General features: G+C 39.2%; 2 protein-coding genes across 17 annotated transcripts in view; both read right to left on the bottom strand.

The window, feature by feature from the left end:
• Positions 1 to 1,709, bottom strand: part of SYNRG (synergin gamma) — a 79,290-nt gene extending 77,581 nt beyond the window's left edge. For 11 of the 14 annotated variants that reach the window (XM_027625996.2, XM_027626005.2, XM_027626006.2 and 8 more), the window contains exon 1: positions 1,558 to 1,709. In XM_027625996.2, coding sequence (XP_027481797.1) covers positions 1,558 to 1,634 — 77 coding nt within the window. In that variant the 5' untranslated portion in view covers positions 1,635 to 1,709. Of the gene's footprint in view, positions 1 to 1,007; positions 1,061 to 1,557 lie in introns of all 14 variants that reach the window. The other 3 variants (XM_027625998.2, XM_027626000.2, XM_027625999.2) reach the window with 3 other exon arrangements.
• A 1,931-nt stretch (positions 1,710 to 3,640) lies between these two features.
• DDX52 (DExD-box helicase 52) lies at positions 3,641 to 26,053 on the bottom strand. Of its 3 annotated transcripts, none has more exons than XM_027568212.2 (15): positions 25,923 to 26,053; positions 24,687 to 24,885; positions 21,482 to 21,612; positions 19,685 to 19,870; positions 17,788 to 17,931; positions 17,063 to 17,174; positions 16,123 to 16,195; positions 15,402 to 15,605; positions 12,724 to 12,814; positions 10,375 to 10,497; positions 10,093 to 10,243; positions 9,793 to 9,868; positions 8,441 to 8,512; positions 7,779 to 7,871; positions 3,641 to 4,823 (listed from the first exon to the last, which is right to left on the bottom strand). In XM_027568212.2, the coding sequence occupies exons 1-15, from the start codon at positions 26,007 to 26,009 to the stop codon at positions 4,766 to 4,768; spliced, it is 1,800 nt and encodes a 599-aa protein (XP_027424013.1). In that variant the 5' UTR covers positions 26,010 to 26,053; the 3' UTR covers positions 3,641 to 4,765. The 3 variants fall into 3 exon arrangements, with proteins under 3 accessions (XP_027424013.1, XP_027424012.1, XP_027424011.1); XM_027568211.2 differs by having other exon boundaries at positions 24,687 to 24,851; positions 25,923 to 26,024; XM_027568210.2 differs by lacking the exon at positions 15,402 to 15,605 and having other exon boundaries at positions 25,923 to 26,029.
• Positions 26,054 to 26,327: the final 274 nt, after the last annotated feature.

Genomic DNA, 26,327 nt, shown 5'->3' with positions numbered 1-26,327 from the left:
CGATGTTACTCCAACCACTTTTTATAGATGAAAGAAATTTTAAAATCAATCTAACCTCTATCACAATTCAGGCCATACTTATTTTTAAAAATGAGTGTTCGTGGACTAGTGACATTGAAACACTATAAACTAAGGGGAATGATCCACTCAACTTTCTGCACGTGGTCCTCCCCACACACAAAAAACAGAAACCAAACAACCAAAAGAAAACCCATAGGCCTAAAATACCAAATTTATATTTTTTCAGAACTTAGTGCCATGATTAATCATATACTTGGTCAAATTAATGCCACTCAAGAACATTTTAGGAACTGTCATCACATACAGAAAATAGATTACATATTTGTCTTCTGCAGCCAGAAACTGACATACCAAGTATTCATGAAAGACTCTAATGAAACAGCGTAGATTGGAAAACAGAAGAAAACAGTTTTAAACCTAAAGTAAAAGAGGTGTTGAGGAAATGGAAAATGGGGGCTGCACACAGGTGGTTCATTCAACAGCCACTGCCCTTTTTTCCTAGCATATATATAAGCACCTGCAGGAAGTAATAACTTTAAAGACTTCACACTGCTTAGCGTTCCTGACTCCAAAATTAAAACACTGCCTATCAAAATACTAACACTTTGCTTTCCGAAAATAATTTAGGCTGCTGAAGATAAAAAGCTAATTTTATCTTCAAATGTATATGCACTATGTGTTGGTTAACAAAACAAACTCAGACGAGGTCATTACAGAAGTGGGGTGAAAACTTCCCCGAATAAAGGATTTCCTTAAACGATGAACTTGTCAAGTCGCAGACGTTCTTCTCCTTTATCATTCTGGATATGAGAACCACAGGCAATTATTATATGACAGAAGACAGATTTATTTAAGGACTAAGTAAAAGCCTAGAAGCTTTGTTCTAATAACTGTGTAACTGCTGTTTAATAGTGATTTGATTTTAATAAGGAGACAAGTCTTAAGAGGTACGTCTACAAAAGCTCTATTAATGCAAAGGTCTTTACCTTTTCCTGCTGTTTCTCGTGCGTTCCTAAGGTGATAAAAAGGACAGGGCATTCTAAACGGGGGCAGACAGACAGTACACACACACAAATCTTGGGATCAGCTGTTCAGTTTTGTGACCAGATTTTTCAGAGCCTTCACTACCCTAACCCCGGTCAAGCCCGGAAAGCCCTGGGAAAGGGAAGTCTGGTCGCTCGGAGCCAGCCCGGGCGAGAAGCGAGACGTCGGGGTTCCTGCCTTCCCCAGCCCCGGCCGGGTGCCAGCCCAGCCGAGCGGACCCTCACCTCCTGCTCCTCTTCCTCCTCCCCTCCCCGCACTGGGACGCTCTCGCTCGCTGCTCGGCCCCAGCACCAGTGCCCCCGAGCCTGGGAGACAGGAGTCGGGCGCCGGGTTCTCCCCGCCCCCTCGGCCTAGGTCCCCGGAGGACCCCCTTCTCCCGTAACCCAGTGCCAAAGGAAAAGGGGTCGAAGCGGGCGAAAACCGCCATACCGCCACACAGCCCTCGCCCCGGCGGGGCCAGCCCTGGGGCCCGGCCCGGCTCTTCACACCCACCTGCCTCCCCCGGGAGCCCCAGCGCCGGCTCCCGCGGCCCCACCGCCGCCAGCTCCCGCTCCCGGCCGCAGCGCCATCTTGCTCCGGGCCCGCCGCCGCCACCTTACAAGCAGCTGTCAGCTGAAGACAGCCACTTCCGGGGCAAACGCCAGCCCCTCCACGCCGCGGACCGGGCGACGGGGCGGAGCCGTGCGCCCACGTGACCCTCCGCGCCCCGGGGAGGGGGGATTGCGGCGCGCCCTCGTCACGTGGCACGACCGCCGCTGGGGGTCCTCCGAGTGCGATTCTGGTTCTGGGGTTGCCTGGGCGGTTCAGGGCAGCTGATTCATTCTCTGGCAAGGCCCTACGGAAGGTCCGGCTGGCGGCCGAGCGGCAAAGCGTTGTCCCTCCGTTTGAAAAACCGTCAGGTTGGTTAGTGAAAAGAGGAGATCGAATCCTTAAGCTGGAATGATGGGTGCACGGCTATTTTATTCTTTTTACACTTAAAGAATAGGTGGATCCTGGACGCTCCTTTGATAGCTTTACAGCGCTGATCAGTGATCACCTCTCTTTTTCCCGAGAATTCGGCAGCTTCCTTTTGGCACCCACCCCAGAAGATGAAGGTATTTAAAATTCAGTGAAGCACCCTAGCGCAAATACACCTAGCCTGTATATAAAACCTTCAACGCGCACCGTTCCATGCGTTTGGTTCCGCCACCATGCCACCCAATAATCCCTGCTTTTCCTATACTTGCAAGCAGGGGCAAAACGGTGTTTGCAAAGCAGTTCATCACTACTCTGAACTTATCTGGATATATTATATAAAATATATAAAATCTGGGCATATTTCTTCCCCCTACTCGAACTACTGTTAAGTAAAATACAAAAGTCCAATGTAAACCTTTTCAAGCCTTCAAGCAGTTTGCTTATTAGCAAGTAGTGGATTAATTATAATTAGCTTTATCTTTCACTCTTGCCCCAAGGCTTCTACAGGGAAACCATTTGTAATAATAGTTATCTTTTATTGGGCACAAATCACTAGTCAGGAACCTTACTGAATTTTTTCAAAGTCTTCAGTGTCCCTAAGAGTTAGTATTGGCATTTTGCAGATGAGAAAACTAAGGTCAAAAGAAGTTGTAATTTGCCCAGGTCATAGGGTTGCAACTCAGCAGGACCAGGATTCAAACCCAGGTGTTTCACATAAAAGTCCTTACTCATTTCACTAGCACAGCTATTTAACTATCATGTATTCTCTTTTCACAATGGTCTACTAATTTCATTTCTCTTCTTTAAGGTGAAACTGAAATTTGTGTAGCATGTAGTCCCAACAGATAATAAAAGTGCTAAATTCGGTATTAATCCATTGACACGCCAAGTTAATACTGGTGTATATAGCCACGGTTATTTAAGGATGGGTAGTTACACAGGAGGAAATACTAAAAAGAGGAAATAAAGTCAAATGAAGAAAGTATATCAGGATCATAGAAGATGTGATCTCTTGTTTCTGCCAGGATACTTTGTTCTCCTTTGCCTGTGGATTCCTACATTTGCTAGACTCAGCACAGGAGGTCAGCCTTCCATGACGTTGGATGCCATCCTCTGATGCTTCAGCATCTTGGCCTTATGTCTAACACAGCATTTGCCTGCCACACTATTTGTTCTTTTACTCTATACCCACCACTACACTCTAAGGGCACAGACTGTGTTATTAAGCCTTGTATTCCTAACCAAATATATCATGTTTCTTTAAGGAATATTTGGCATTAATTTATAACGTGTCAGGCACAGAGCTAGGCACTTCCAATACTCATAGTTGGTATTACCCCCAATCTCATACATAAAAAAACCGAAGCTCTGAGAAATTAAAGAACCTAGTCAAAGTCATACAGTTGGCAATAGGTGGCACCATCACAACTACCTCCAGGATATAGAGTCAAGAATCTGTTTTCAAGAACAACAAAAAAATCACATGCTTGTATGTATTTTTTGTACCTTGTAGCAAACGGTCTCTATTTACATAAATTCTGAAGATGAACAATTTGTCTCATTTAAAATATTCAAGTTGGAGTCTGTCTGTCCTGACATTAGAATAAAAGGCTGAGAATAAAGGAAATTAATATGTTTAATTCAAATGCTGCTAAGATAAGTTTACATTACAGTATTGTAGTAGTATTGGTAGTAACTACCTTCATGTCAGGTGCCATTCTAAGTACCTTACATGTATGAAGTCAATTTTTTATTCCAACTGTACAAAAACTAGCAACTAAGAAAAATCTGCTAATAGTGAATAGTCTCCGTCACTGTGTAAGCTTGACTCTTTACCTTTGGCAGAGACCTGTTTACTAAATGGATGCAGGGCCATAAAGCCTCAGGAAAGACAAGCTGTAAGAGAATGCAGCCGCAGGTGTATCAAGTAACAGGAACATTCTTCCTTATCAGGATAAAGTGTTTATCAGTTTTTGAGCAAAGTCATCTTGAATGGAAAGAGACGGGGAGCATGATTAAATGATGGAAAATGGAAGAAAGAGAGAGGCTGACCATAATCTTGTAGCTGCAACATTATGAAAGTAAGGTATGAGCTCTTTTACCGACGAGGTATAAGGATATTTAATAGACCAACGAATTTAAAATCCTAGGGAACTTGAGTAACCAGTCACAGAAGAGGCTCTTTGTTGTGGCTCATTACCACAAAAGGCCATCAACAAATTAAGAAATAGTAAAATAAAGAGGGCAATAGGTCTCTTCTTGGTAGACAGCCTGTGCTGCTTCTTGTCAATTCAAAAAAAAAAAAAAAAAGTGAGGGTGGTGGTGAAAAGGGGCATTTAATCTCAAGGCTTCATTTTGAAATTTGGTTCCAGATGCCTCTCCACAGCATACATCACACCTTCCTTCACACTGACGGAAAAAATCCTTAAGAGTTCACATTTGGGTGTTGTTAATTTTAGCATAAGCTTTTGTTCTTCTATAAGAAGTATCTCTCTCTGGATTCACACCACAGAAATGTGAATGAATGTTATTTCCATTGTGTAATCATTTAAAAGTCACCTACAAATTAAAATTTGACATGATGCATTGATAGTTTAAGCATCATTTTTCATCAGTCTCACATTCTTGTAGTTGATTTCAAATGTTACAGGTGATTACAGGATTTGAAGTATTTCATGAAAACAACACTCATGCTGGGATCATAAAATTCCATTTCTGATACAGTCTTTTTAAAAGTCCGTTTTTAACTTTTGTCTTCAAGAGCTACTTTCTTCTTGCTGTTCTGACCAGTGACCTTTTTCCTGTGACAAGAAAATTAAAGAAAAGTTGAATCCAAAATTCTAGATATATGTACTTTCTAAAACTCTGCCAGTTTTTTTTTTTTTTTTTTTTTAAAGATTTTTATTTATTTATTTGAGAGAGAGAGAATGAGAGATAGAGAGCACGAGAGGGAAGAGGGTCAGAGGGAGAAGCAAACTCCCTGCCGAGCAGGGAGCCCGATGCGGGACTCGATCCCGGGACTCCAGGATCATGACCTGAGCCGAAGGCAGTCGCTTAACCAACTGAGCCACCCAGGCGCCCTAAAACTCTGCCAGTTTAACAAACAATTCTTGAAACCTGTATAATCAAGTATACGAGGCACTAGGCACACAAGGATGCATTAGACATGGTTTCTGCCCTTTAGGAAACCACACTCACCTAAGCGAGACAGAAACATCATCGTAAACTACACCACAACATGGTATAAAAAATGGAGTCTGACTCCGACATTACTAATAGCTAAGAGTTCACATTGATTAAGTGCTAGATACTGTTTTAGTGCTTTGTATGAATCAGCTCAGATAATTTTCCTAACTTACGAAGAAGATTCTAATATTACCCTCATTTTACAGATGAGGAAATGAGGCAGAATGGTTGAATAACTTGCTGATCATCACACACTGATACTAAATGTTAGATATGAACCCTGACAGTCTGATTTTAGAGTCTGGTAAATGCCATCAATTAGGTTAACAGAAGAAAAGGAAAAATGTTGGGAGAAAATACCCAGTGTTTGCATTCTACAGTTTAGTAATGTAAAGTTCCTGGATGTGTATTAACTTATTTAATCCTCAACCAACTTTGAGTAGCAGAGTTGGCATGATTTACATACTTATTTCTATCATATACAGGGGGAAGTGATTTGTCCAAAGTCACAGGAAAAGGTGGTATGAGAGCCGATCCTTCGGACTCCAAATCCAATTTTTCCCTCCACTCTACCAGGCTGAGTTTGTAGTGCCTGATGTGAAGTCCACTAGGCAAGAGGATTCAGGTGTATATGGAAAGCTGGGCCTGGAGATACAGACTTCAGAGTTCTCAGCAAGGTGTGGGTACGATCATTAAAGGAACATCTAGAGTAAAAAGATAAGCTGGAGTTGGATCAGGTGTTGTTTACAGGCTCTATTAAGGAGGATGGCTTTTAAATGTGAAACAATGGACGGAGCGCCTGGGTGGCTCAGTCGTTAAGTGCCTTCAGCTCAGGTCATGGTCCCAGGGTTCTGGGATCGAGCCCTCCATCGGGCTCCCTGCTTGGGGGGAAGCCTGCTTCTGCCTCTCCTACTTCCCCTGCTTCTGCTCCCTCTCTCACTATGTCTCTGTCAAATAAATAAAATATTAAAAAAAAAAAAAAAGTGAAACAATGGAGATGACCACAGCATCTTAAATGGAGGGCTTAGGTGACAAGATTTATATCAAGTGTCCCCGAAGTCTCAGTGCAGCTAAGTTTTCACACCTCAAGTGTAAATGCTACAAACGTATAAAAATCAACATCCAAAGTATAATTCTTTAAAATATTATGTTTCTTATTAAAATTCAACATAGCCACCATCTTAATACTGTAGGTGATTTCTGACTTTTTATTACAAATTTCATCAGCTGCTGCTCAGTGCCTGAAGAGATTACATTTCTAATTGTAGCTTTAAGATCACCCACAGAATAATGTTCTGATGCATACACAACAGTTCTGATACAGCTACAAGAAAAAGACTAATAGATCAGGTAACCAAGGTGGCCAAGCAGGGTGACCATCTCTACCAATCCACTGGTTTAAGTGTCAGCCAGAAACTGTCACCACAAAAAAGTCAAATAAAAAGTGTTAATACTAAGAACTAACAAAAATGAGTACGTATAGATACAATTAAAATGTTTTAAGCTTTCAAATGATACTTTTGTAAGTTTGTTGCATTTATTCTTCCCAAGTTAGTAAAACTTAAAACTGCTCTAAAACTTTGGGACACTGTGTACACTCTATAATCCTTGAACTTAACATTATACTTCTCACAGTCAATACAAAATATCAAGTAAGACTTGTTCCACTTAGATGGAAAGCCATGCCAGTCTTCCTGCCTTTGTTCACCTTGTCCCTTCCATATGCCTAAATTTTACCTGTCCTTAAAGATAGTTCTAGCTCCTTGAAGCTTTTTGTAACTACACCAATTCAGAGTATTTGTCGTCTCCAAACTTCTATTTTATTTAAAAATTATTCTCTAATGTTTTTTAATGTATACTAGGAAAGGGGTCTCATTTTAGATTCATTCACATACCCAAGCACCTGGCAGGAGAAAAGGTACTTGGTAAATGCCTACATTTTATATATATTAGATATAAACTGGTACTGGTAGAATTTGAAGTGTCATTTTCCTTAAATAGTGTAAAGAGTAGTAGAGGTTTAGCACAGTCTCGATTACCCCTATCAAAAGGTAGTCCTGTGTATATACTAAACAAAACAAAACAAAAAAACAACAATGCTTTAACATCCTCCTAAAACTCAGCTAAACTACTACAAATTTATTCAAGTCATACTTTTTAGAGGTGTTACAATGTGCTTCAGCGTAAGCCTAAGATTATACTGAAATCCTGCCTAGAATAGGGAGCCTTCAAGGAAGATTCCATCAATGTGAGTCAACAGCCCTCAATGCCTCAGCACTATGTCCTGAAGTAGGCTGTGTGGAGGTGGTGGGCAATGCAATTCTAATTCAAAGTGAACTGAAATCATTCTTTCAAAGATGGAAAAAACCAGATCATTAATATACAGATAGAGAAAAATTCCGAGATTGAATCATCCAAGTTCCCAAATCACAGGCAACCTAAAATATATTACTTTTATTACATTCTATAACTGACTGAACCTATCAATTCTACCTCGAAAAATTTATCCTAAGGAGAAATAATGCCTACTATAACCATATGACAGAGTTGAACAGTCATCATATACTTACTGTTTATTCTTAGCTTTTTCTAAGAAATATTTTGGAGTTGTACTAATGCTCTCCCTTTCCAATGGCTTCTTAATCATCTTTTTCTTTTGTTTGCTGAAAGTTGTAAAAAGAGAAAAGAATGAAATTCAGTAGAACTTAATTGAAAACAGCTTAAGCTAAAACTAGTTTTGATTCTTGATCACAAAAATTCACTTTTTAATCTACTTATGGTTTGTGGTGACACGATATCCACTTTAAAATGCTAAATTACCCAATAGCATTTAGAGAGATAACCCAAAGGGATGATAAATTTGATCAATTTTTTAAAAAGGCACTGATTATGAATAAAATATGTCCTAAGTCACACTTACGTCCTGTGCCAACAAGCATTAAAGTTTGATTTGGGGCAATTAACTGCTTTTTATCAGTTTTATGAACTAAAATAAATTCTAAGCATATTTCACTTACATTAAAATCTGATTAAAATTTAAGAATAAAAAAACTGTCAAGGAAAGAACATATTCACAGATATTTAAAAAGGAAAATTTTTATCTTAGAATTTCTAAAACTAGTAGTATTGCTAGAACTGTAGTTTTAAGAGTGTGAAAGCAAGAATGCATATGGAGGGATAGAGGGAGAGAGAGAGAGAGAGAGAGATCATCTAGGCAAATTCAAGATTGTACCTTAATAGTTTTTGGAAACCTTTTATGTATTCTGGCACAGGACATCCGGCCTGCTGTATAACATTAGCAACACTGAAAAAGGAACCCATAAACATATATTTGTATCTAGTCAAATTGATGTTTACGTACTTAAACCCTCTGCACAATTTGAGAGGAATGAAAACTACACCCACAAGAAAGTAATCCAGGACAGTGTTCTGCTATAAATGATCACCAGATGTAAGCACGCAGGATTGCTGAGAAAACTGTCTGCTGGACTGAAATCCATGTGCCAATGAGTAATTTTATCTAGCAGCCGTTCCTCCCCAACATTTACCAAACCCTGAAAAGCTACTAACCCAATCTTGGATGAGGACACTGACTAGAATTTATTAGATGATAGTGCTTACTATGCACTTGGCACTGTCTTGGGCTTTTCACATGTGACTTCTTCAATCCAAATCCACACAACAACCCTTTACTAACGACATACTATTATTATCCCCCTTGCCTGGACGGAAAACTGAGAGGCATGGTTATATTGACATGGAGGTCATCAAATTCACATGCTTGGAGTTACTGAAGAGATGTAGGTGAATCTAGGCTTTTGGAATAGACTCCCCTACACATGAACGTGTAAAGTCTGCTCAAAATATATCCAAGGCTGACAAAGCCAAGGTTCAGAAGGCAGAAATCAAAATCTTTGCCAAAACTGATAAACACATCAAAGTACAAACTGCCTTTGGCCATAACTCAATTTCATTGGTTAGAAATGCAAAGTGCTATCATCAGTCTAAAATTACTGTAGGCAGCCAAAATGTAAGAAACTCAGCTTTTATTTTAAGATCTATGATACTGGGCTAAATTAAGACCCAAGATTCTAAAAGTACATGTGTTACCCAGGCTTCAAAGAGCTACAATTGAATAATATTGGGAGTGTGTTACTGAAATGGTTTTTCCCAGGACTAAATATAAAACTCCATCTGCCCATAAGAGTAAAGGGAAGTGTGCATCATGGTAAGAGATAATTTCGACTGGGCTGAAGAGACTCAGGGGTTAACTTTATTCACCAATCCAAAAACTTCACTATTACATTGTGAGTAGTATCAGCCAATGGCTACTGGGAGAATCCTGTGAGTCTGAAATTTAATAATGAACATTCCATTATGAATACTTCCAAATTCTAATAATGAAAATGCAAAAACAAAGCCCTCTGATCATTTTTCCTTTTGTCATGGCTAAAACCTGGTTGACTAATGCCATGACCGTATTTGGGACCTGGCCATTTTTTAATTATCTGTTGATTGTGTGTGCATACAAGAATAATGAAGCAGTCTTGCCATCTTAATACTAAGTTATTTTTCCTAATTTACCTTCTTAATAATGGTTTATCATCTTCAGTGAAAAAAGTAACAGCTTTTCCTTTATGCCCTGCTCTTCCAGTTCGACCTAAAAAAAAACAAAAAACAAAAAAGACCAGACCATAAAAAACCCGCTTTTCTGGGGAAAGGGAACTTCAAGATTCACATACAAGTCATTGGCTTTTCACTAAAATGAGCACTACAAAATGAGCATGTTTGAAGGGAAGGAGTAGGCGCAAGACAGACGAGTAGTGGCCGGGGGTGGCAGAGGTTGTGGGGGGCAGAGGGGTAGCAGCAGGAGAGACAACTCACCTATCCTGTGGATGTATTCCACTGAACTGGTTGGAAAGTCATAGTTGATCACCAAGTTCACACCTTTAAAATCAATCCCTCGGGCCAGCAAGGCTGTACAAATAAGAACCCAGATTTTTCCAGCTCGGAAGCTGTGGACTGTGTTATCTCTCTGGTTAATAAAACACATGTTAAATGTTTTAGTACTACTAGGAACAGAAAACAAGTACTTTATAAATTTCATGCCAATATCTTAAAGTTTAGTAGTTCTTTATCATTTTGAAAGTATACACTTGACTTTACCTGTTGCTGTGTTCTGTCTGCATGAATAACATCTACATTAATACCTTCATATATGAGCTCATGAAAAAGTTCTTTAGCCCTTTCAATGGACTGAACAAAAACAAGAACAGGTGGATTGAAACCCTAAAAGAGAGAAGGCAAAAATCAGCACATATAACCCATAATCAAGAATACAATAGCAGTAGTTCATATGATTTTAGTTCATAAAAGAACCCAATTCAATTTAGTGTACTTTTTATTGCCAAATTTCTCAGATCAGTATCTGCCTCCATCTTCTTCACCATCCATTCTCTACTCAACTTAAACTCTAATTTCCATCTTGCCAATTCCAACAATTATGTCTAATTAATCCCCTTTACCTTCCTATAATGAGAGATACCCACTCCCTAGAACAATCATCTCTTGGCTTCTGCGCTCAGAGATTTTTAAATTCTGCTAAAATGCAGTAACTTTTATTAATTCACTGTTTATCCTAATTGTGGGTATTCCTCCAAAGCTCAGTCTCTGGTTCTCAGTTCTCTCAATATAGTCATTATCTTATGTTAAATATACTCTCAGTTATCAACTACCCACTCTAACCAGATGATTTTTACACTTCTATCATCAAACCCCACCTCTCTCTCAAACCAGCTTTCTCTATTTTCAACTGCCCTATTAGGGCTTTACCTTTTTATTTTGGTTCATAATCTCCCCTTTTGAAATCTAATAAAGCTGTGAAGCTTTCTAATAGGCAACCATACGTTCACACAAAATCTAACAACTTCAGAGGGCTCACAGACCTCCTAAGCTCATACATGGCTAGAAATCCCTGATATATAATTTCCATGTGAGTACCCATGTGAAAACCTTAAAATTCCTAGTGCCAAATGATACCTTTAAGAATAGTAATGAAACGAATGTACATGGCATGGTGTGCCGAACACTATTCTAAGTACTATGTTTGTATCAAGTTATTAATAGTAAAACAATTCTATGAGATATTATCATTTCTATTTTACAGATGAGGAAGCTGTGAAGTTAATTTGCCTAAAGCTAAAATTCCAATTCAGGTAGTCTGGCTCCAAAGTTCAAGCTCTTAACCACTTCTGTAGTCACTAGGTACTTGCAAACACCTTTCCCTTTCACCCCCGCAACTATTCTTAACGTTCCACCGCTGAGGCTGTCACCCTCATTTCTCTCATTTATTTCCTCCTCATCTCTAACCAGCCTAATTTAACAACCTACTGATTGGTTTCTTTACTTTCAGTCTCTTGCCATTACATTTTATATACCGCTGTTTAAGTAATTTTCCTTACATTTCTTCAAATGTCCAGTGGTTTCTCTTAAAGTGACCCCAACCTTCCTGTCCAACCTGATCTTCTTTAATTCTCACCATAAACTCTTTGCCTTAGATAGGTAATCTCTTCATAAGTCTCTAAACCCACTCTGTTCCCCTCCACTGCTCCTCCAACCATCAACTTCCCTTGCGGTCTTATCTCACAGATCCTTCCGAGGACCAAATTAGTAGCATTTCCCCCAAAAGGCTTTCCCCAACCAATTCAACTCTCCCTCTTGGCCCCATTATGACTACATGGGTGCTTAAGAAAAACACTCTATAGCCTTTTATGACACTTTATTGCAAACTATCTTACACAAGTCTATTTCTTTTATCCCCTAAAAAAAAGACTAAATTCTAGGGGCAGGGCTTAAGATTTCTATTTGTTTTATTTCCCCCTGCCCTAAGCCCTCACAGTTAACTTTTAAATTATGGCTTCTACTCAGTATTTACTGAAAGGATAAAAACAGAAAACCACACTCAGTGTCCTACTCATTCTACAATGCTCCTAGAGTTCTAGAAGAAACCAGCAGAGGGATGGGGGGAGATGAAATGAGCCAAAACAGATGTAGATGTGGAAAAAGGAGGCTTTTAGGGCATCAGGTAGGTCTCTTCTTAGCCCACCCTGAGCTGGGAACAGAAAACTTAATCTAAATCTAAGTGGTGAGCCTCCCTGCTTAGGACAACAGCTGACTCAATGTGCTTAAGAATTTACCACTAGGTTACTAAATATGATATAGGAATAGTGCTCAGCCTCCCACCAGTCATATCAGATTTGATGAACTTGGGTGCATGGGTGGCTCAGTCATTAAGCATCTGCCTCTGGTTTAGGTCATGATCCCAGGGTCCTGGGATCGAGCCCCGAATTGGGCTCCCTGCTCAGCGGGAAGCCTGCTTCTCCCCCTTCCCCTCCCCCTGCTTGTGTTCCCTCTCTCGCTGTGTCTCTCTCTGGCAAATAAATAAATAAAATCTTAAAAAAAAAAAAAAAGATTTGATGAACTTCATCAAAATTCAAGAAGATAGCCCAAATATACCTTTTTAACAAGTTCTCTCATGGCCAGAAGTTTCCCAGTCTCAGACCCAACAAAGAGAAGCTCTTGTTCTACAGTCTCTACTGCAGAATTCCTGAAAAGAAAACATACCTTGTAGATTGCAAGAGCCAATTTTTGCTTTTCCCCCCGAATTCTAAATAAATGAAAAAAATAACCCCAACAGAATCAAGTTTTCCATTGTCAATATAAGCATTTAATTATTTATACTTTAATATAAAGACAAAGTTATTTATTTATTTTAAAGTTTAATTTATTCAAGTAATCTCTACACCCAACATGGGGCTTGAACTCATCACCCTGAGATCAAGAGTCGCATGCTCTTCCAACTGAGCCAGGCAGATGCCCCAAAGTTATTTTTATTTTTCATTTGTTTTTGAAAAGATTTTATTTGTTTATTTGAGAGAGAGAACGTGCGTGCATGTGCAGTGGAGGAGCAAAGGGAAAGAGACAAGCAGACTCCGCATGGAGCCTGACTCGGGGCTTGACCCCACGACCCTGAGACCACAACCCAAGCTGAAACCAAGAACCAGATGCCCAACTGACTGAGCCATCCAGGTGCCCCCCAAAGTTATTTTTAAATGTTTTATTCTAATTATAAAAATGTTATCTAGGGGCGCCTGGGCGGCTCAGTCGTTAAGCATCTGCCTTTGGCTCAGGTCATGATCCTGGGGTCCTGGGATCGAGCCCCGCATCGGGCTCCCTGCTCCGCGGGAAGCCTGCTTCTCCCTCTCCCACTCCCCCTGCTTGTGTTCCCTCTCTCGCTGTGTCTCTCTCTGTCAAATAAATAAATAAAATCTTTAAAAGTTATCTAAAAAAAATTTGAAAAATGGGAAAAATGTAAACAGTAAAACAAACTGTCTACAATTCTACCATTTTAGAATAAATTGTGACATTTTATTGTAGTCTAATCACAAATTTTCATGTATCTAATTATTTACATACAAAAATTTCTAAAAATAAAATTACTGGATAGAACAATGATAACATTTTTAAGGTTATTACAGGTCTGAGCTTTTTCTCTCAACGATTAATAAGAGCTTTTTTATAGACAGTGGGGGTGAGCCTTAACAGGCTTTATAAACACTAATAAGATACTGTAGTAGAGGGATGCCTGGGTGGCTCAGTTGGTTAAGCGTCTGCCTTCTGCTCTGGTCATGATCCCAGGGTCTTGGGATCGAGCCCCATGTCAGGCTCCCTGCTCAGCAGGGCGTCTGCTTCTCCCTTTCCCTCTGATCCTTCTCCCCGTCTCTCTGCGCTCTCCCTCAAACAAATAAAATCTTAAAGAAAAAAAAAATGTTGCTGTAGTACATTACACTGCATCATAAATATTTTTTCCTTTTTTTTTTTTTAAGATTTTATTTATTTATTTGACAGACAGAGACAAGGCGGGAGAGGGAACCCAAGCAGGGGGAGTGGGAGAGGGAGAAGCAGGCTTCCCGCTGAGCCACCCAGGCACCCCTCCCTTCTGTTTTCTGCCTTTGTATTTATGGTGTATTTGTTCTTTCTTTTTATAAACAGAAGTTTTTAAGTTTAAAGTATTTTTTATTGTTCCATTTGGCTTCTATTTTACTTAATATGGTATTCCAAGCACTTTAAAAAAAAAAATTATTTACTTAAGAGAGAGAGAGAGAGGGCGCCTGGGTGGCTCAGTCAGTTAAGCGACTGCCTTCGGCTCAGGTCATGATCCTGGAGTCCCGGGATCGAGTCCCACATCGGGCTCCCTGCTCAGCAGGGAGTCTGCTTCTCCCTCTGACCCTCTTCCCTCTCGTGCTCTCTCTCTCTCATTCTCTCTCTCTCAAATAAATAAAAATCTTTAAAAAAAAAAAAAGAGAGAGAGAGAGAAGGAACACAGAGGTAGAGGGAGAAGCAGGCTCCCCGCTGAGCAGGAAACCCAACATGGGGCTCAATCCCAGGACCCTGGGATCATGACCCGAGCTGAAGGCAGACACTTAACCGACTGAGACACCCAGGTGCCCCCAAGCACAGTCTTCATACTTACCATTTCATGGGTCGCATAATATTCTATCACGTGTCTATATTACAATTTCCTAAAACATTTTTCTACTAGTGCACATTCATTTAGTATAAAATACTTCCCCTAATATTTTTTAAAAGGATTATAAACTAAGTGGCTCTATGGTCCTACTTAAGCCATCAAAGAAACTAAATCCTCTGGGTGGCTATAAAGCTCCTGTCACACTTTATGGATAGATGGGAAAAATCAACTGAAAAAATAATGACAGAAATACTAATACGATAATTTGAGAATCTCCCTTTGGATTATTCTGAAATAGAAAATCTTTGGGGCACCTGGGTGGCTCAGTCAGTTAAGTGTCCGACTCCTGATTTCGGCTCAAATCATGATCTCAGGGTTTTAAGACTGAGCCCCATGTCAGGTTCTGTAGTGGGCATGGAGCCTACTTAAGACTCTCTCTCTCTCCCTCTTCCTTTGCCCCTCCCCCTCGCCTTTCTCTCTAAAAAATAAATAAAATAAAATAGAAAATCCTTACTCAATCTTGACTTTAAAGAATACATGTCTTTCAGTAAAACTTTCCCTGTTACTAATCTAAAGCCAAACAACCTGTCTCCTTGAGTCTAAAAAAAAGGGAGGGGACTTGTATTAAAAAAAAAAAATCAGTGGGATAACGAAGAACAATTACCTTGCTCCAATGGATACAGTAATGACATTGTCCAGGTTGAGTTTGCACCACTGCTCAACATCATATGCAAAAGTTGCACTGAACATAGCTCTTCTGACCTTATGCGATGTGCAGGCCAGGAAAATGGAAGCCAGCTGGTCTCTGAACCCAGTTTTGCCATCTTCAAACAGTTTGTCTGATTCATCTACTACCAGCCACTCAACACTGAGAAATAACAAAACATCTTGTGGGTACTGAACTGGATGGAAGATCCAAGACACTTCACTAAACTGTGGGGACACATGAAGTAGTCAAACCATTATGCTACTTCTCAGATCCACACATCATACCAGAAAAAGGCAGAAGAAAAATCAACAGGAAAAAGGTAAAAACAAGATAAACGTTAAGCAATGTTCTATTCCTTTAGCCTCAAAGAGATGAGGTTCCATTAGCAACAACAGAGCTTCACATAAACCTTATAATAAACTCCATCACCATTGCTGAAAGAAGTGAAAACATCTAGGGGAATTCTGTACTAACTGCTTATCAGAATCTGTAACTTTCTTCCAGACCAGATAGTTACTTTCCTACAAGTCTAATGAAAACCATTATTCTCAGCACCAACACTGACTGAAAGCTGGCAGATAGCAAGCTCCAACGGGCCATAGGACAAGCAGTCAAGGACAAAACAGAATCAACTAAATGAAAATACACACAGAAGAGATTAAAATATTATCTGTACCTTGTTAAATCTATTCCTGGAGGATCTTGCTTTAATAAATAGATTAGTCGATTTGGAGTAGTCACAAGAATATCTATAGAAAAAACAAATGATACAAATTGCAAAAGCAAGATTCATCTCTCTTAAACAAGGGAATTAAGCCTCTTGAATTTCAGTGAAGAACCTGAAGAGGGGAGGGGAGGGGGCGGTTATACTTGCTATCTTACTACACCAACCCCACAAAAGTTCCTTCTTATTTGTGAGCTAATATATGTATTTTTTTAATCCATCATAGCACAAACTACTATATGCTTACTCTTCCTTTTATTATGTTTGATCTGCCTTCTCAACTTCTAAGAGGCAAGAACACTATAATCCAACAGTGTTATTTTCAAATATTTAGGTTTTTTTTTTTTTTTTTTGAAAATCCTTTCTTTAAATGAAATTTTACTCAGAAGCTCAAAATGAAAGACAGGTAAAAGCTGATTTTCTGACTGATACAAGGGTAGGGATATAAGCCATTCTTATCTGCATTGTATTTCCATGGCAGATCAAAAATCAATAGTATAAAGCAGGGTTTCTCAGCCTTAGCGGTTCTGCCATTTTGGTCCAGATAACATGTTGTTGTAGGGGACTGTCTTGTGCATTGTGGGATGCTCTTACCTCTACCTACCATAGGTTAGTAGCACCCCAGTTCTGACAACTTAAAATGTGTCCAGACATTGCCAAATGTCCCTGGGGTGGAAGGTGAGGTGGGGGGCAAAACTGCCTCTGGATGAGAATCACTGGTATATATCTATATAACTACCGAGTGGGAGTGCGGAAATCTCTTTCAGTTTCTCTAAAAACCAAACTAATTGTGTGTATGACTACACTTTTAAGAACTCTTAGGTGGCAGTTAAGGATATTTGTAATTTGCAAATCCCTTATACGCTCTGTATCTCAAGCATGAATCCCTTACCAAACTTCTTAGATGATTTAGGTCCAAATTTCTTGGCTGCCACTGCTGCTTTGTGGATCATGTGTATCCTGAATCCTGTTCCCTCCGAGATTTTTACTAACTCTCTGTGAATCTAAAATGGCAAATGACAAAAATATTAGGTGCTAAGATATTTACATAAGATGTATAGTCTTGTTTACATTATTAAAATAAACCTATTACCAGCCCATGAATAACTGAAATTAAACCCATAAAAATATGTGCATTAACCTGGAATCTCGGCATTTTGCAATCTGCTACATACTGTTTCTGGAATACGGTGCTATTAGAAAACTATCTCATGCTTGGCATGTATTTTCTATTAAGCACATTGGAAGAGTGGAGGTCACTATATAGTTTTTCTTTCTCAAAAACTGGGTGAGGTTTCATTTTTCTAGGTGAGAAAAATACATTTTAGAGAAGGACTATATATTCCAGTAGCCTCAGTAGCCTCAACTTAAAAGATCTTAGAGCATCTACCAAAGAAAGATCATTGTTTAAATCATTGTTTTAGAAAATTATAAAAAGATTCAAAAAAACTTGCCCATGTGTAGTAAGTTACAGAACAGAATAAGATACAGTACAGAATATTTGCCTATGCCAAAAGACATGGGCCTTACTCTTTTTGAGACCATTTTACTACCCTCAAATAAGAAATGACTAAAGCAAACACCAAATACATCCTCTTTCGAAGCTACAAGTCATACCTGGTTGGCAAGTTCTCGTGTTGGTGATATAATCAGAGCTCTGAAGCCTTTATTTGTGGGTTGTTTTAGTTGCATCAAAATGGGAATGCTAAAAGCCAAAGTCTTTCCAGATCCAGTAGGAGCAGAAGCCAGAAGTTCTCGACCCTAAAAACAAGGTATATTAAGTATAAGGTAAGTACATAAACTTTTCAGAGCCTGGTCAAGTAATACAACCATCCATAGAAATAACAAAATAATCATAATGCATGTAATCATTCATATTCCCACTGCTTGTCTAATTTTTCCCACATTTGCTTTTCTAACATCATCCACCCTTGCCACCAGTGCCTCGCCAAAGGAGTTTCTGACCATTGCCACCAAATACCATTTGACCTGGGTAAAGAATATGGATAACTAAAATCCAAAGATAATTCAAAACCTCAAGTATTTCCATTATTTCAATTTTTCTTTCCCACCAAACTCTCTTATCAAAGCAAAATTATAAAACCAACTTTTCCCCGATATCTGTACTGCTCAATCGCTAGGGAGAGTTTTAGTAAGTAACAGAATGGCTAAAGATAAGAAATGAAAAGTGGCAATAACTTGAGTGACAGGAGCACCTGGGTGGCTCAGTCGTTAAGTGTCTGCCTTCAGCTCAGGTCATGATCCCAGGGTCCTGGGATTGAGCCCCGCATCGGGCTCCCTGCTCCACAGGAAACCTGCTTCTCCCTCTCCCACTCCCCCCCTGCTTGTGTTCCCTCTCTCGCTGTCTCTCTCTCTGTCAAATAAATAACTTAAAAAAAAAAAAAACAACTTGAATGACAGTAATTTTAGGTGACAGTCTTCAAAACATCACTATGATTTTTAGAGCTTTAAGCTGAAGTTGTAACAGAAACAATCTTAGATGAAAATTAAAAGCAAATTTACTATAATGTGAGACAACAACATTATTCAAATGTATTCTCACTTCAGTTCCCAAAGAAAACAAAAAGGACTAGTACGGATGAAAAGGTAACTCCTATTCTTTGGCTACATGGGGGAAAAAGTCGGCTCTCATAAGGACAAAAAAAAAAAAACCTCAGAAAAATTTAATTTCCGAAACTCTAAGTTAATCCATGCCTTTATCAACAGTAGATAAACAAATTGTGGTATTTTCAAACAACAGAATACTACTCACTGACAAACTGTAAGTGCAATGTGAATGAATCTCAAAAGCAATACGCAGCGTGAGAGAAACCACAAATTAAAAAATAATGGATGATACCACTTATATGACAGTCTATAAAAGAGGCAAAACTAATACATGGCAATAAAAATCAGAACAGCAGTTCCCTGGGCAGGGGTGAGGTGCGGACTGAATGGAAAGGGCACAACAGAATTTTCTGGGGTGACAGAAATGTAACACATCTCCGTTTGTGAACTTACAATTATGCATTTTACTGTATATAAAGTATACTTCAGTAACAAAAAGTACTGGGGAAAAAGAAGTCAGGCTACGTACAAGAATTCACTATTTCTGAAATAGTTCCTAGGAATAATAAACTAAATCATGGATGAATAAACAGAACATAGTCCCTATCCTCAGAGGGTTTACACTCTAGTAAAATGTAAAAGGTATACACAATTAGTATAACTATATAGTAGGGTAAAGTTTAAGATAAATGTTGCAAAAAAAAAAAAAGAAGACATTAAATACCTTGGAGAACTGGTGGTAGAGGGAAGAGTGTTGGTAAAAGAAAAAGATCACATCTAATTGCAGTGACATGGAGGCCCAGGCATTTGAGATGGACCTCAGAAGCAAAGGAAGGATTTCAACAGGGAGAGACAAAGTAGAGAGGAAGACTTCAGAAACAGGGAAGAGAATGAGCTAACACACAGAGGAAGGAATGTTAGAGGCATTCTAGACCAACATACTCACATGCAACATAACTGGAATGGCTTGCATTTGGATTGGTGTAGGCATCTGGAAGCCTGCATCTAGAATGTTCTGAAGCAGTCGAGAATTGATTTTATATTCCTGGTCAAGTTGCTGAAATGTAGCAATTGGGTCAGGAAGATCAGTTCCTTGGACATGAATTTTGTGTTTATTCCGGAAGAAGTTTATCTGAAAAGTGAAATAAGGGGGTCACAGACTGTCACATACATTGTGAGATGTTGTAAAGCAACAGTAACGGTTTCTAGGGTAAGTTTTAGTAACATATGAAACTTTTTGGTTAAATTCCAAGCCCTAAAAGATACAGATATTAGATACACTTCATGCCCTTTCATAGACAAAGGCCTTCATAACAATAAAACCTATCTATCCATTTTCTTGTATTAATGTGTCAAGGGCATGAGTAATGGTTATTTATATTAATGTGCCACAATAATCATAACTTATAATTTTATATAAGCTTCTAGAAGGCAGACATTGAATCCATCTAGTTTTTTCTTTATATGACACTTAGCACACTAATGCCAATGCTTTTTGATGATTTACTCTAAACTCTATTTATTAAAATTGAGGGCCAAAAGCAGAGTCAAGTCGTGTTGATTTGGTTTGTTTTCCCACTCTGTGAGAATGACAGCCAAATTCTGGATTCAGGGTTACTGAAGTGAGCTGAACAATACTCTTCATCTGCAACACAGCAGGTGCACAGTAGACATGACAATGATGTTTTTGTCATTTGTTCTGTATTCTACTCCCCCCAAGGTATAAAATAGGTTTCTTAATTCTAACTCTTGGGGCACCTGTGTGGCTCAGTCCATTAAGCATCTGCCTTTGGCTTAGGTCATGATCTCAGCGTCCTGGGATGGAGCCCAGAGTCAGGCTCCCTGATCAATTGGGGAGTCTGCTTCTCCATCTCCCTCTCCCCCTCCACCCTGCTCGTGCTCTCTCTCAAATAAATAAATAAAATCTTAAAAAAAAAAAAAAAAGAATTCTAACTAACTCTCAAATCTCTGTCAGAGGAAATCTTTCTAAACCAGTGAGTTTTGGGTCATGATCCTGGGACCCTGGGATGGAGCCCCGAGTTGGGCTCCCTGCTTGGCAAGGAGCCTGCTTCTCCCTCTCTCTTTGCTGCTGCTCCCCCTGCTTGTGCTCTCTGTAAAATAAATAAAATCTTGAAAAAATAATAAATAAACCAGTGAGCTTAACAAAGAGGAGAAAGGGGGCAAATTTTATGTTTATCAAAGGGGATATGAAATTTAAAAAATTTCATTCCAAATGGGAATTTGGACAGGTCAAAAATTCACAGTATATAGTATATGAGACTATGAGAAGAAACACACACACACCAAATCTTTTGACCTGTTCAAGTTTAAAGATACTTTCAAGAATTTTAAACTTCAGGGGTGCCTGGGTGGCTCAGCTGGTTAAGCGTCTGCCTTTGGGTCAGGTCATGATCCTAGGGTCCTAGGATCAAACCCTGCATCGGACTCCCTGCTCGGCAGGGGAGTCTGCTTCTCTCTCTCTCTCTGCCCCTTCTCCTGTGCTCTCTCTCTCGCTCACTCTCTCAAATAAACAGATAATCTTAAGGGGGGGGGGAAGAATTTTAAACTTTAAAATTTTCAGCCACAGCACAAATACCTACTTTAAGTTTCCATTAAAGTGAAATCTAAACTAATATAATCTATCTTCACAAAACTATATTCACTTTTACCAAGAGAATAACCCAAGGACAAGGAAAAATTCACTAGGTCAGAAAAGCAACTGGGGCTAAGACATTTTTCTAACCTTTTCTTTTCTGAGATTCTCCAACTTTCCTGAAGTTAGTTTAGTATCTCTTTTAATTTTTTTATCTTCAATCTTTGCTTCTATAGATGATATCCACTGTATAGTAGAACCTTCTTCTTGAGAAGTAATTTCTAAAATATATATTAAAAAATCAAAAGATTTTTAAGTGCAACATTCTTGAGAGTAGCAAACAGGCCACAGCATCACATTAAACACAAGTAAAGTACTAGCTAACACAACAGAGAAAAGAAAGTAATAGGAGGAATAACAATTGGACAAAGGAGAGGCAAGTTCTCTTGTTGGTAAAATCAGAGCTCTGAAGTTCATTCTCTTCATTAGTTATTTCAGCTGTGTGATATGTAGATGACTGTATACTTGATTAACAGATTAAATTGAAAATACTTAAGAGATTTCAATAAGGCAGCCGGCTTTTCTATATTCAACCAGTTAGAAAATAAATATGATGAAAGAATAGATTTCACTTTTAATAGTGATGAACACAGCACAGTACTTAAGGACTAGTCACTAATATGAAGATAGTAATTCTCACTAATCTAGAACTAAAATTAGTTCAGTGAAGTCATGGCAGGATTGTTTTGGAAACCAGACTAGCTGACTTTAAAAGTTCATGTGGAGGGGTGCCTGGGTGGCTCAGTTGGTTGAGCATCCAACTCTTGGTTTCCGCTCAGTTCATGGTATCACGGTTGTGGATTGACACCTGAGTCAGGCTCTGCGCTCAACACGGAGTCTGCTTCGGGTTCTTTCTCCCTCTCCCCCTGCCCCTCCCCACTCACACTTTCTCTCTCTCTCTCTCTCTCTCTTTTTTTGGCTTAGGTCATGATCTCAGGGTCCTGGGAAGGAGCCCGGAGTCAGGCTCCCTGATCAACGGGGAGTCTGCTTCTCCAACAAAAAATAAAGTTCTTTCATTTCACTGAGGTACCACTGATATACAATAAATTGCATTTATTTAAAGTATACAATTTGAGGAATTTTGACATATGTATACATCTGTTAAATCATCATTACATTCATTTCCAACACCACCCAAAATCTCCTTGTGGCCCCTTGTAATGCACTGCTCCATCCCTAAGCAACCACCTGTCTGCTTTCTGTCACTGTAGATCAATTTGCTTTTTTTGGAATTTTATATAAATGGAATCATGTAGTATGTACTAAATTTAGTCTGGCTTCTTTCACTCAGAATAGTTATTTTGAGATTCATCCACGTTGGAGCATGTATCAATAGTTAATTTTTTATTTAAAGGTAGTATTCCACTTTATGGATATATAAATTGTTTATCCTTCACCTGTTGAAGGACATTTGGGTCATTTCCAGTTTTTGGCTACTGAAAATAAAGCATAGTGCTATGAACACCTGTGTAGAAGTCTTTCTGAGGACACAGATTTTCCTTTCTCTTAGGTAAATTCTTGGAATGGAATAGGTGGGTCATTTGGTAGGTGTATGTCTAACTTTTTAAAAAAGTCCTTTGTCAATTTCTACCCTAAAAGCCTACTGGAATTTTAATTGAGTTTGTTTTGCATTGATTCTATAGATCACCTCAGGGAGAAAATATTTAGTTGTCCAATCAAAACATGGTATGCCACATTACTCTGTACTATGCCACATATATGCTACATTATAGTACATATCTATGTGTTTCTGGCTGCCCAATAGTTGAATCCTTTTCCCAAGTTTGTGGCAGGTCTTTTTTTTTTTTTTTTTTTAACTACTCTTGGTGGAAGGCTTTATCGAACTTCCTTGCTGTCAGGGAAGTAAAATGTGTAAAACTGTAAGAGCAAAAGTGTGGAACTGAAGTCAATGTCCCTGACACGTGTGTAATGGCATACTATACTATGATTCAATGAACAAAGCAGTGGACTTCCTACTGATACAACTTTCTGGTGGACAATTTCAAGATACCTAAACTGAAAATAAACCTATTGGTTAACTCTGAAATTCCATTTCTAAGAATTTATCAGATACACCCGCATACACGCAAAGATAAGTGGAATAGGCATTTATTGCAACACTGTAATAGCAAAAGTGAGGAAACAAACTAAATGTCCATCATAAACGAACTTGTTAAGTCAATTATGGAATGTATAATGGGATATATTTTGTGTTAAAATGAAAAAGGCAGGGCACTTCCTACTGATTCCAAACAATCTCCAAGATGTGTGTGTGTGTGTGTGTGTGTGTGTGTGTATTTTTTTTTTTTTAAGTGGAGGAGGAGAGAAGGTTCAGAATAGGACAGATACAGTATGCTATTGTTCAGGTTTTTTTTAGGGAGGTATAAATATAGTGAATAGATATCTTTATAAAAATACATAAGAAAATGATTAACAGCAGTTGCCTCTGGAGAAATAGGGGACTAGAAATAGTAGGAAGAAAATTTGCTTTTCACCACTGTATAACTTTTAAAAACCAGGTGTAAGTATTTACTTTACTGAAAAAGGTAAATGGCTAGGAAACTTAACAGATATAACCAAGAAAAAGATCAATATCCCTGAAGTACAGAAAAAAAAACCCTGTGAAAAACAGGCAAAGAGTAAGAACAGACAATTCACAATTGCTGAGATATAAATATCCACTAAAGTATATGAACACATGCTCAACCTCACCAGTTATCAAGAAAATACATACAAAAATTAGTTTCATTCATTAGGTTGACAAAGAATTTAAGACCAATACTATCCAGCATTGACACAGATGTGGGAAGTCATTTTTCATTATCTACTCAAAGAAAGAAGTGTGCATACCCTTTCAGCCAGTGATTCCACTTTGGGGATGCTAATTACAGAAATAACAGAACCTGTACAGGGGCACCTGGGTGGCTCGGTTAAGCGACTGCCTTTGGCTCAGGTCGTGATCCTGGAGTCCTGGGATCGAGTCCCGCATTGGGCTCCCTGCTCAGCAAGAAGCCTGCTTCTCCCTCTGACCCTCCCCCTCTCTCATGTACTCTCTCTCTCTCATTCTCGCTCTCTCAAATAAATAAATCTTTAAAAAAAAAAAAAAACCAGAACCTGTACAAAAGGATATATACATAAGTATCTTTATTGTAGCAATATTTGTAATGGCAAATACCTGGAAACAACCTGAATGCCATTAACTAATGAATGACAGTATACTGATTTGTAACCTTAAGCCTGTATTATTTTTGCAACTGGAAAAAAAAAAAGGAAGAAAAAGAAACCAAGAACTAACCTGACATCATCATTTTCCTCTTTTTCTTGCTCTGTTCCCTCTTCTTTTCAGTTAGGCTCTCTTCTTTTTTCTCTTCATCTTTAAGCTCCTGATGAGTTCTTGATGCTCCACACTCACCTGGAGCAGACTTCTTGTTTCCAAAGAAGTCCCGTCTGTGCAGCACCTCTGAAGAATCAAAGTCATGTTTCCTTTTTCCTACCTAAAACCCCAAAAATTTAAAATGCAATCTACTGACAGACTGACATTGCTTTCACCCAAGCAATACTGGCAGTAAAAGCGTGGGTCTAATAACTCCCCACCTTTTTTTAATCCGTTCACCAAGTATCTGTTGAGCTGCCAAGCGTGTTTGAGCAAATGGAATACAAGATAACTTTTCTGACCTTTTAACTGTTGTAACAATCATAAGAGTAATTACCATTTATATGCTTATCAGCATAACACCTATATGCTGTCAGGCAGACTTCTAAGCATGCTTATATATATTAAATTACTTCATCCTTCAACAACGCTAAGGGGTAAATAGCGATATTATAGATGAAAAAAATCAAGGCATTAGGAGGTCAAATAACTTGAGGTCTCGAAAGTTGTGACAGATCCAGTATTTGTACCCAAATAATCCGGCTCCAGAGTTCAAACTCAACAACTACACCTAACGCCAGAGAAACGAGAAATACACGTGTTGCTCAATGTCAAGGCTGATAATTGGGCTCCAACTAACTTCTCCCGATTTACCATTCACCCACTACTTTGCTATATAAGAGTCCCCATTTCTAAGTCGCTCTTCTCACTGGTTACTTAACACGTCATGAAGTTACAGGAATAAAAAGACCCATGCCCACTAAAGGTATATGCATGCCAAGCCAACCTGGGTAGACTAGAGTGAAAGAATCTGTTCTCTTCATTTTGGGTTCATTCTGTTTTCGAAATTCCTTTCTAACAGTTTCGGAGAAAAAGCTACTTTTGAAAGGATTCTAACTGTGCTTTGAATAAACTAAAAAGCAGGGAGGGAGAAGGGTTTCTGTGCTAGGTCCACCGAAGTCTACAAAAGAATGGTTAAGAGTTCACTCCGAAGGCAGGACTTGACCAGGTAAGGTCTGAGCACGAGCCCAACGCAAAGAGGGAACATGCCCCACGACAAGGCCGCGGTCTCCCAGTGCCGGCTCCCCCAGCAGCCAGATCATTCTCGGGCCCCTGCGCTCTCAGTTACTGGGGCTTCTGTTTTCCTGCGTACAGTACCTGGAATCGCGCTGCGTCCGCAGAGAAACGTCTCACGTCGAATTTGGCCCCCACACCAAGCCGGCGAAAGAGATCGTGAGCATCCATTTTTACCCAGAAAGCACCGCGGTCCCAGGACGCCTGCGCAGAGAACTTCCTCCCCCAGAAGGTCTGGGGCTGGGCCGTGGGCGGAAGTGGTTGTGGGGGGCGGAGCCTGGCGGCTGTGAGAACCCAAACCATTTTACCTCGTATAGCCTGACATTATTTGTTCTTTTATCAAGATCCTCTTATGCCGGGCACTGTTTTAGACTTTTATGGGTACTTTGGTGAACAACACCTTAAGATTCCTCACCTCAGGAAACTTACATTTTAGTGGAGACAAAGATATTGTTAAAAAAGCAAGATAATTTCCAAAAGTGAAAAGTG

Source organism: Zalophus californianus, chromosome 16, assembly GCF_009762305.2.
Source record: "Zalophus californianus isolate mZalCal1 chromosome 16, mZalCal1.pri.v2, whole genome shotgun sequence".
NCBI lineage: Eukaryota > Metazoa > Chordata > Mammalia > Carnivora > Otariidae > Zalophus > Zalophus californianus.
This window is presented reverse-complemented; position numbering and strand designations above follow the sequence as displayed.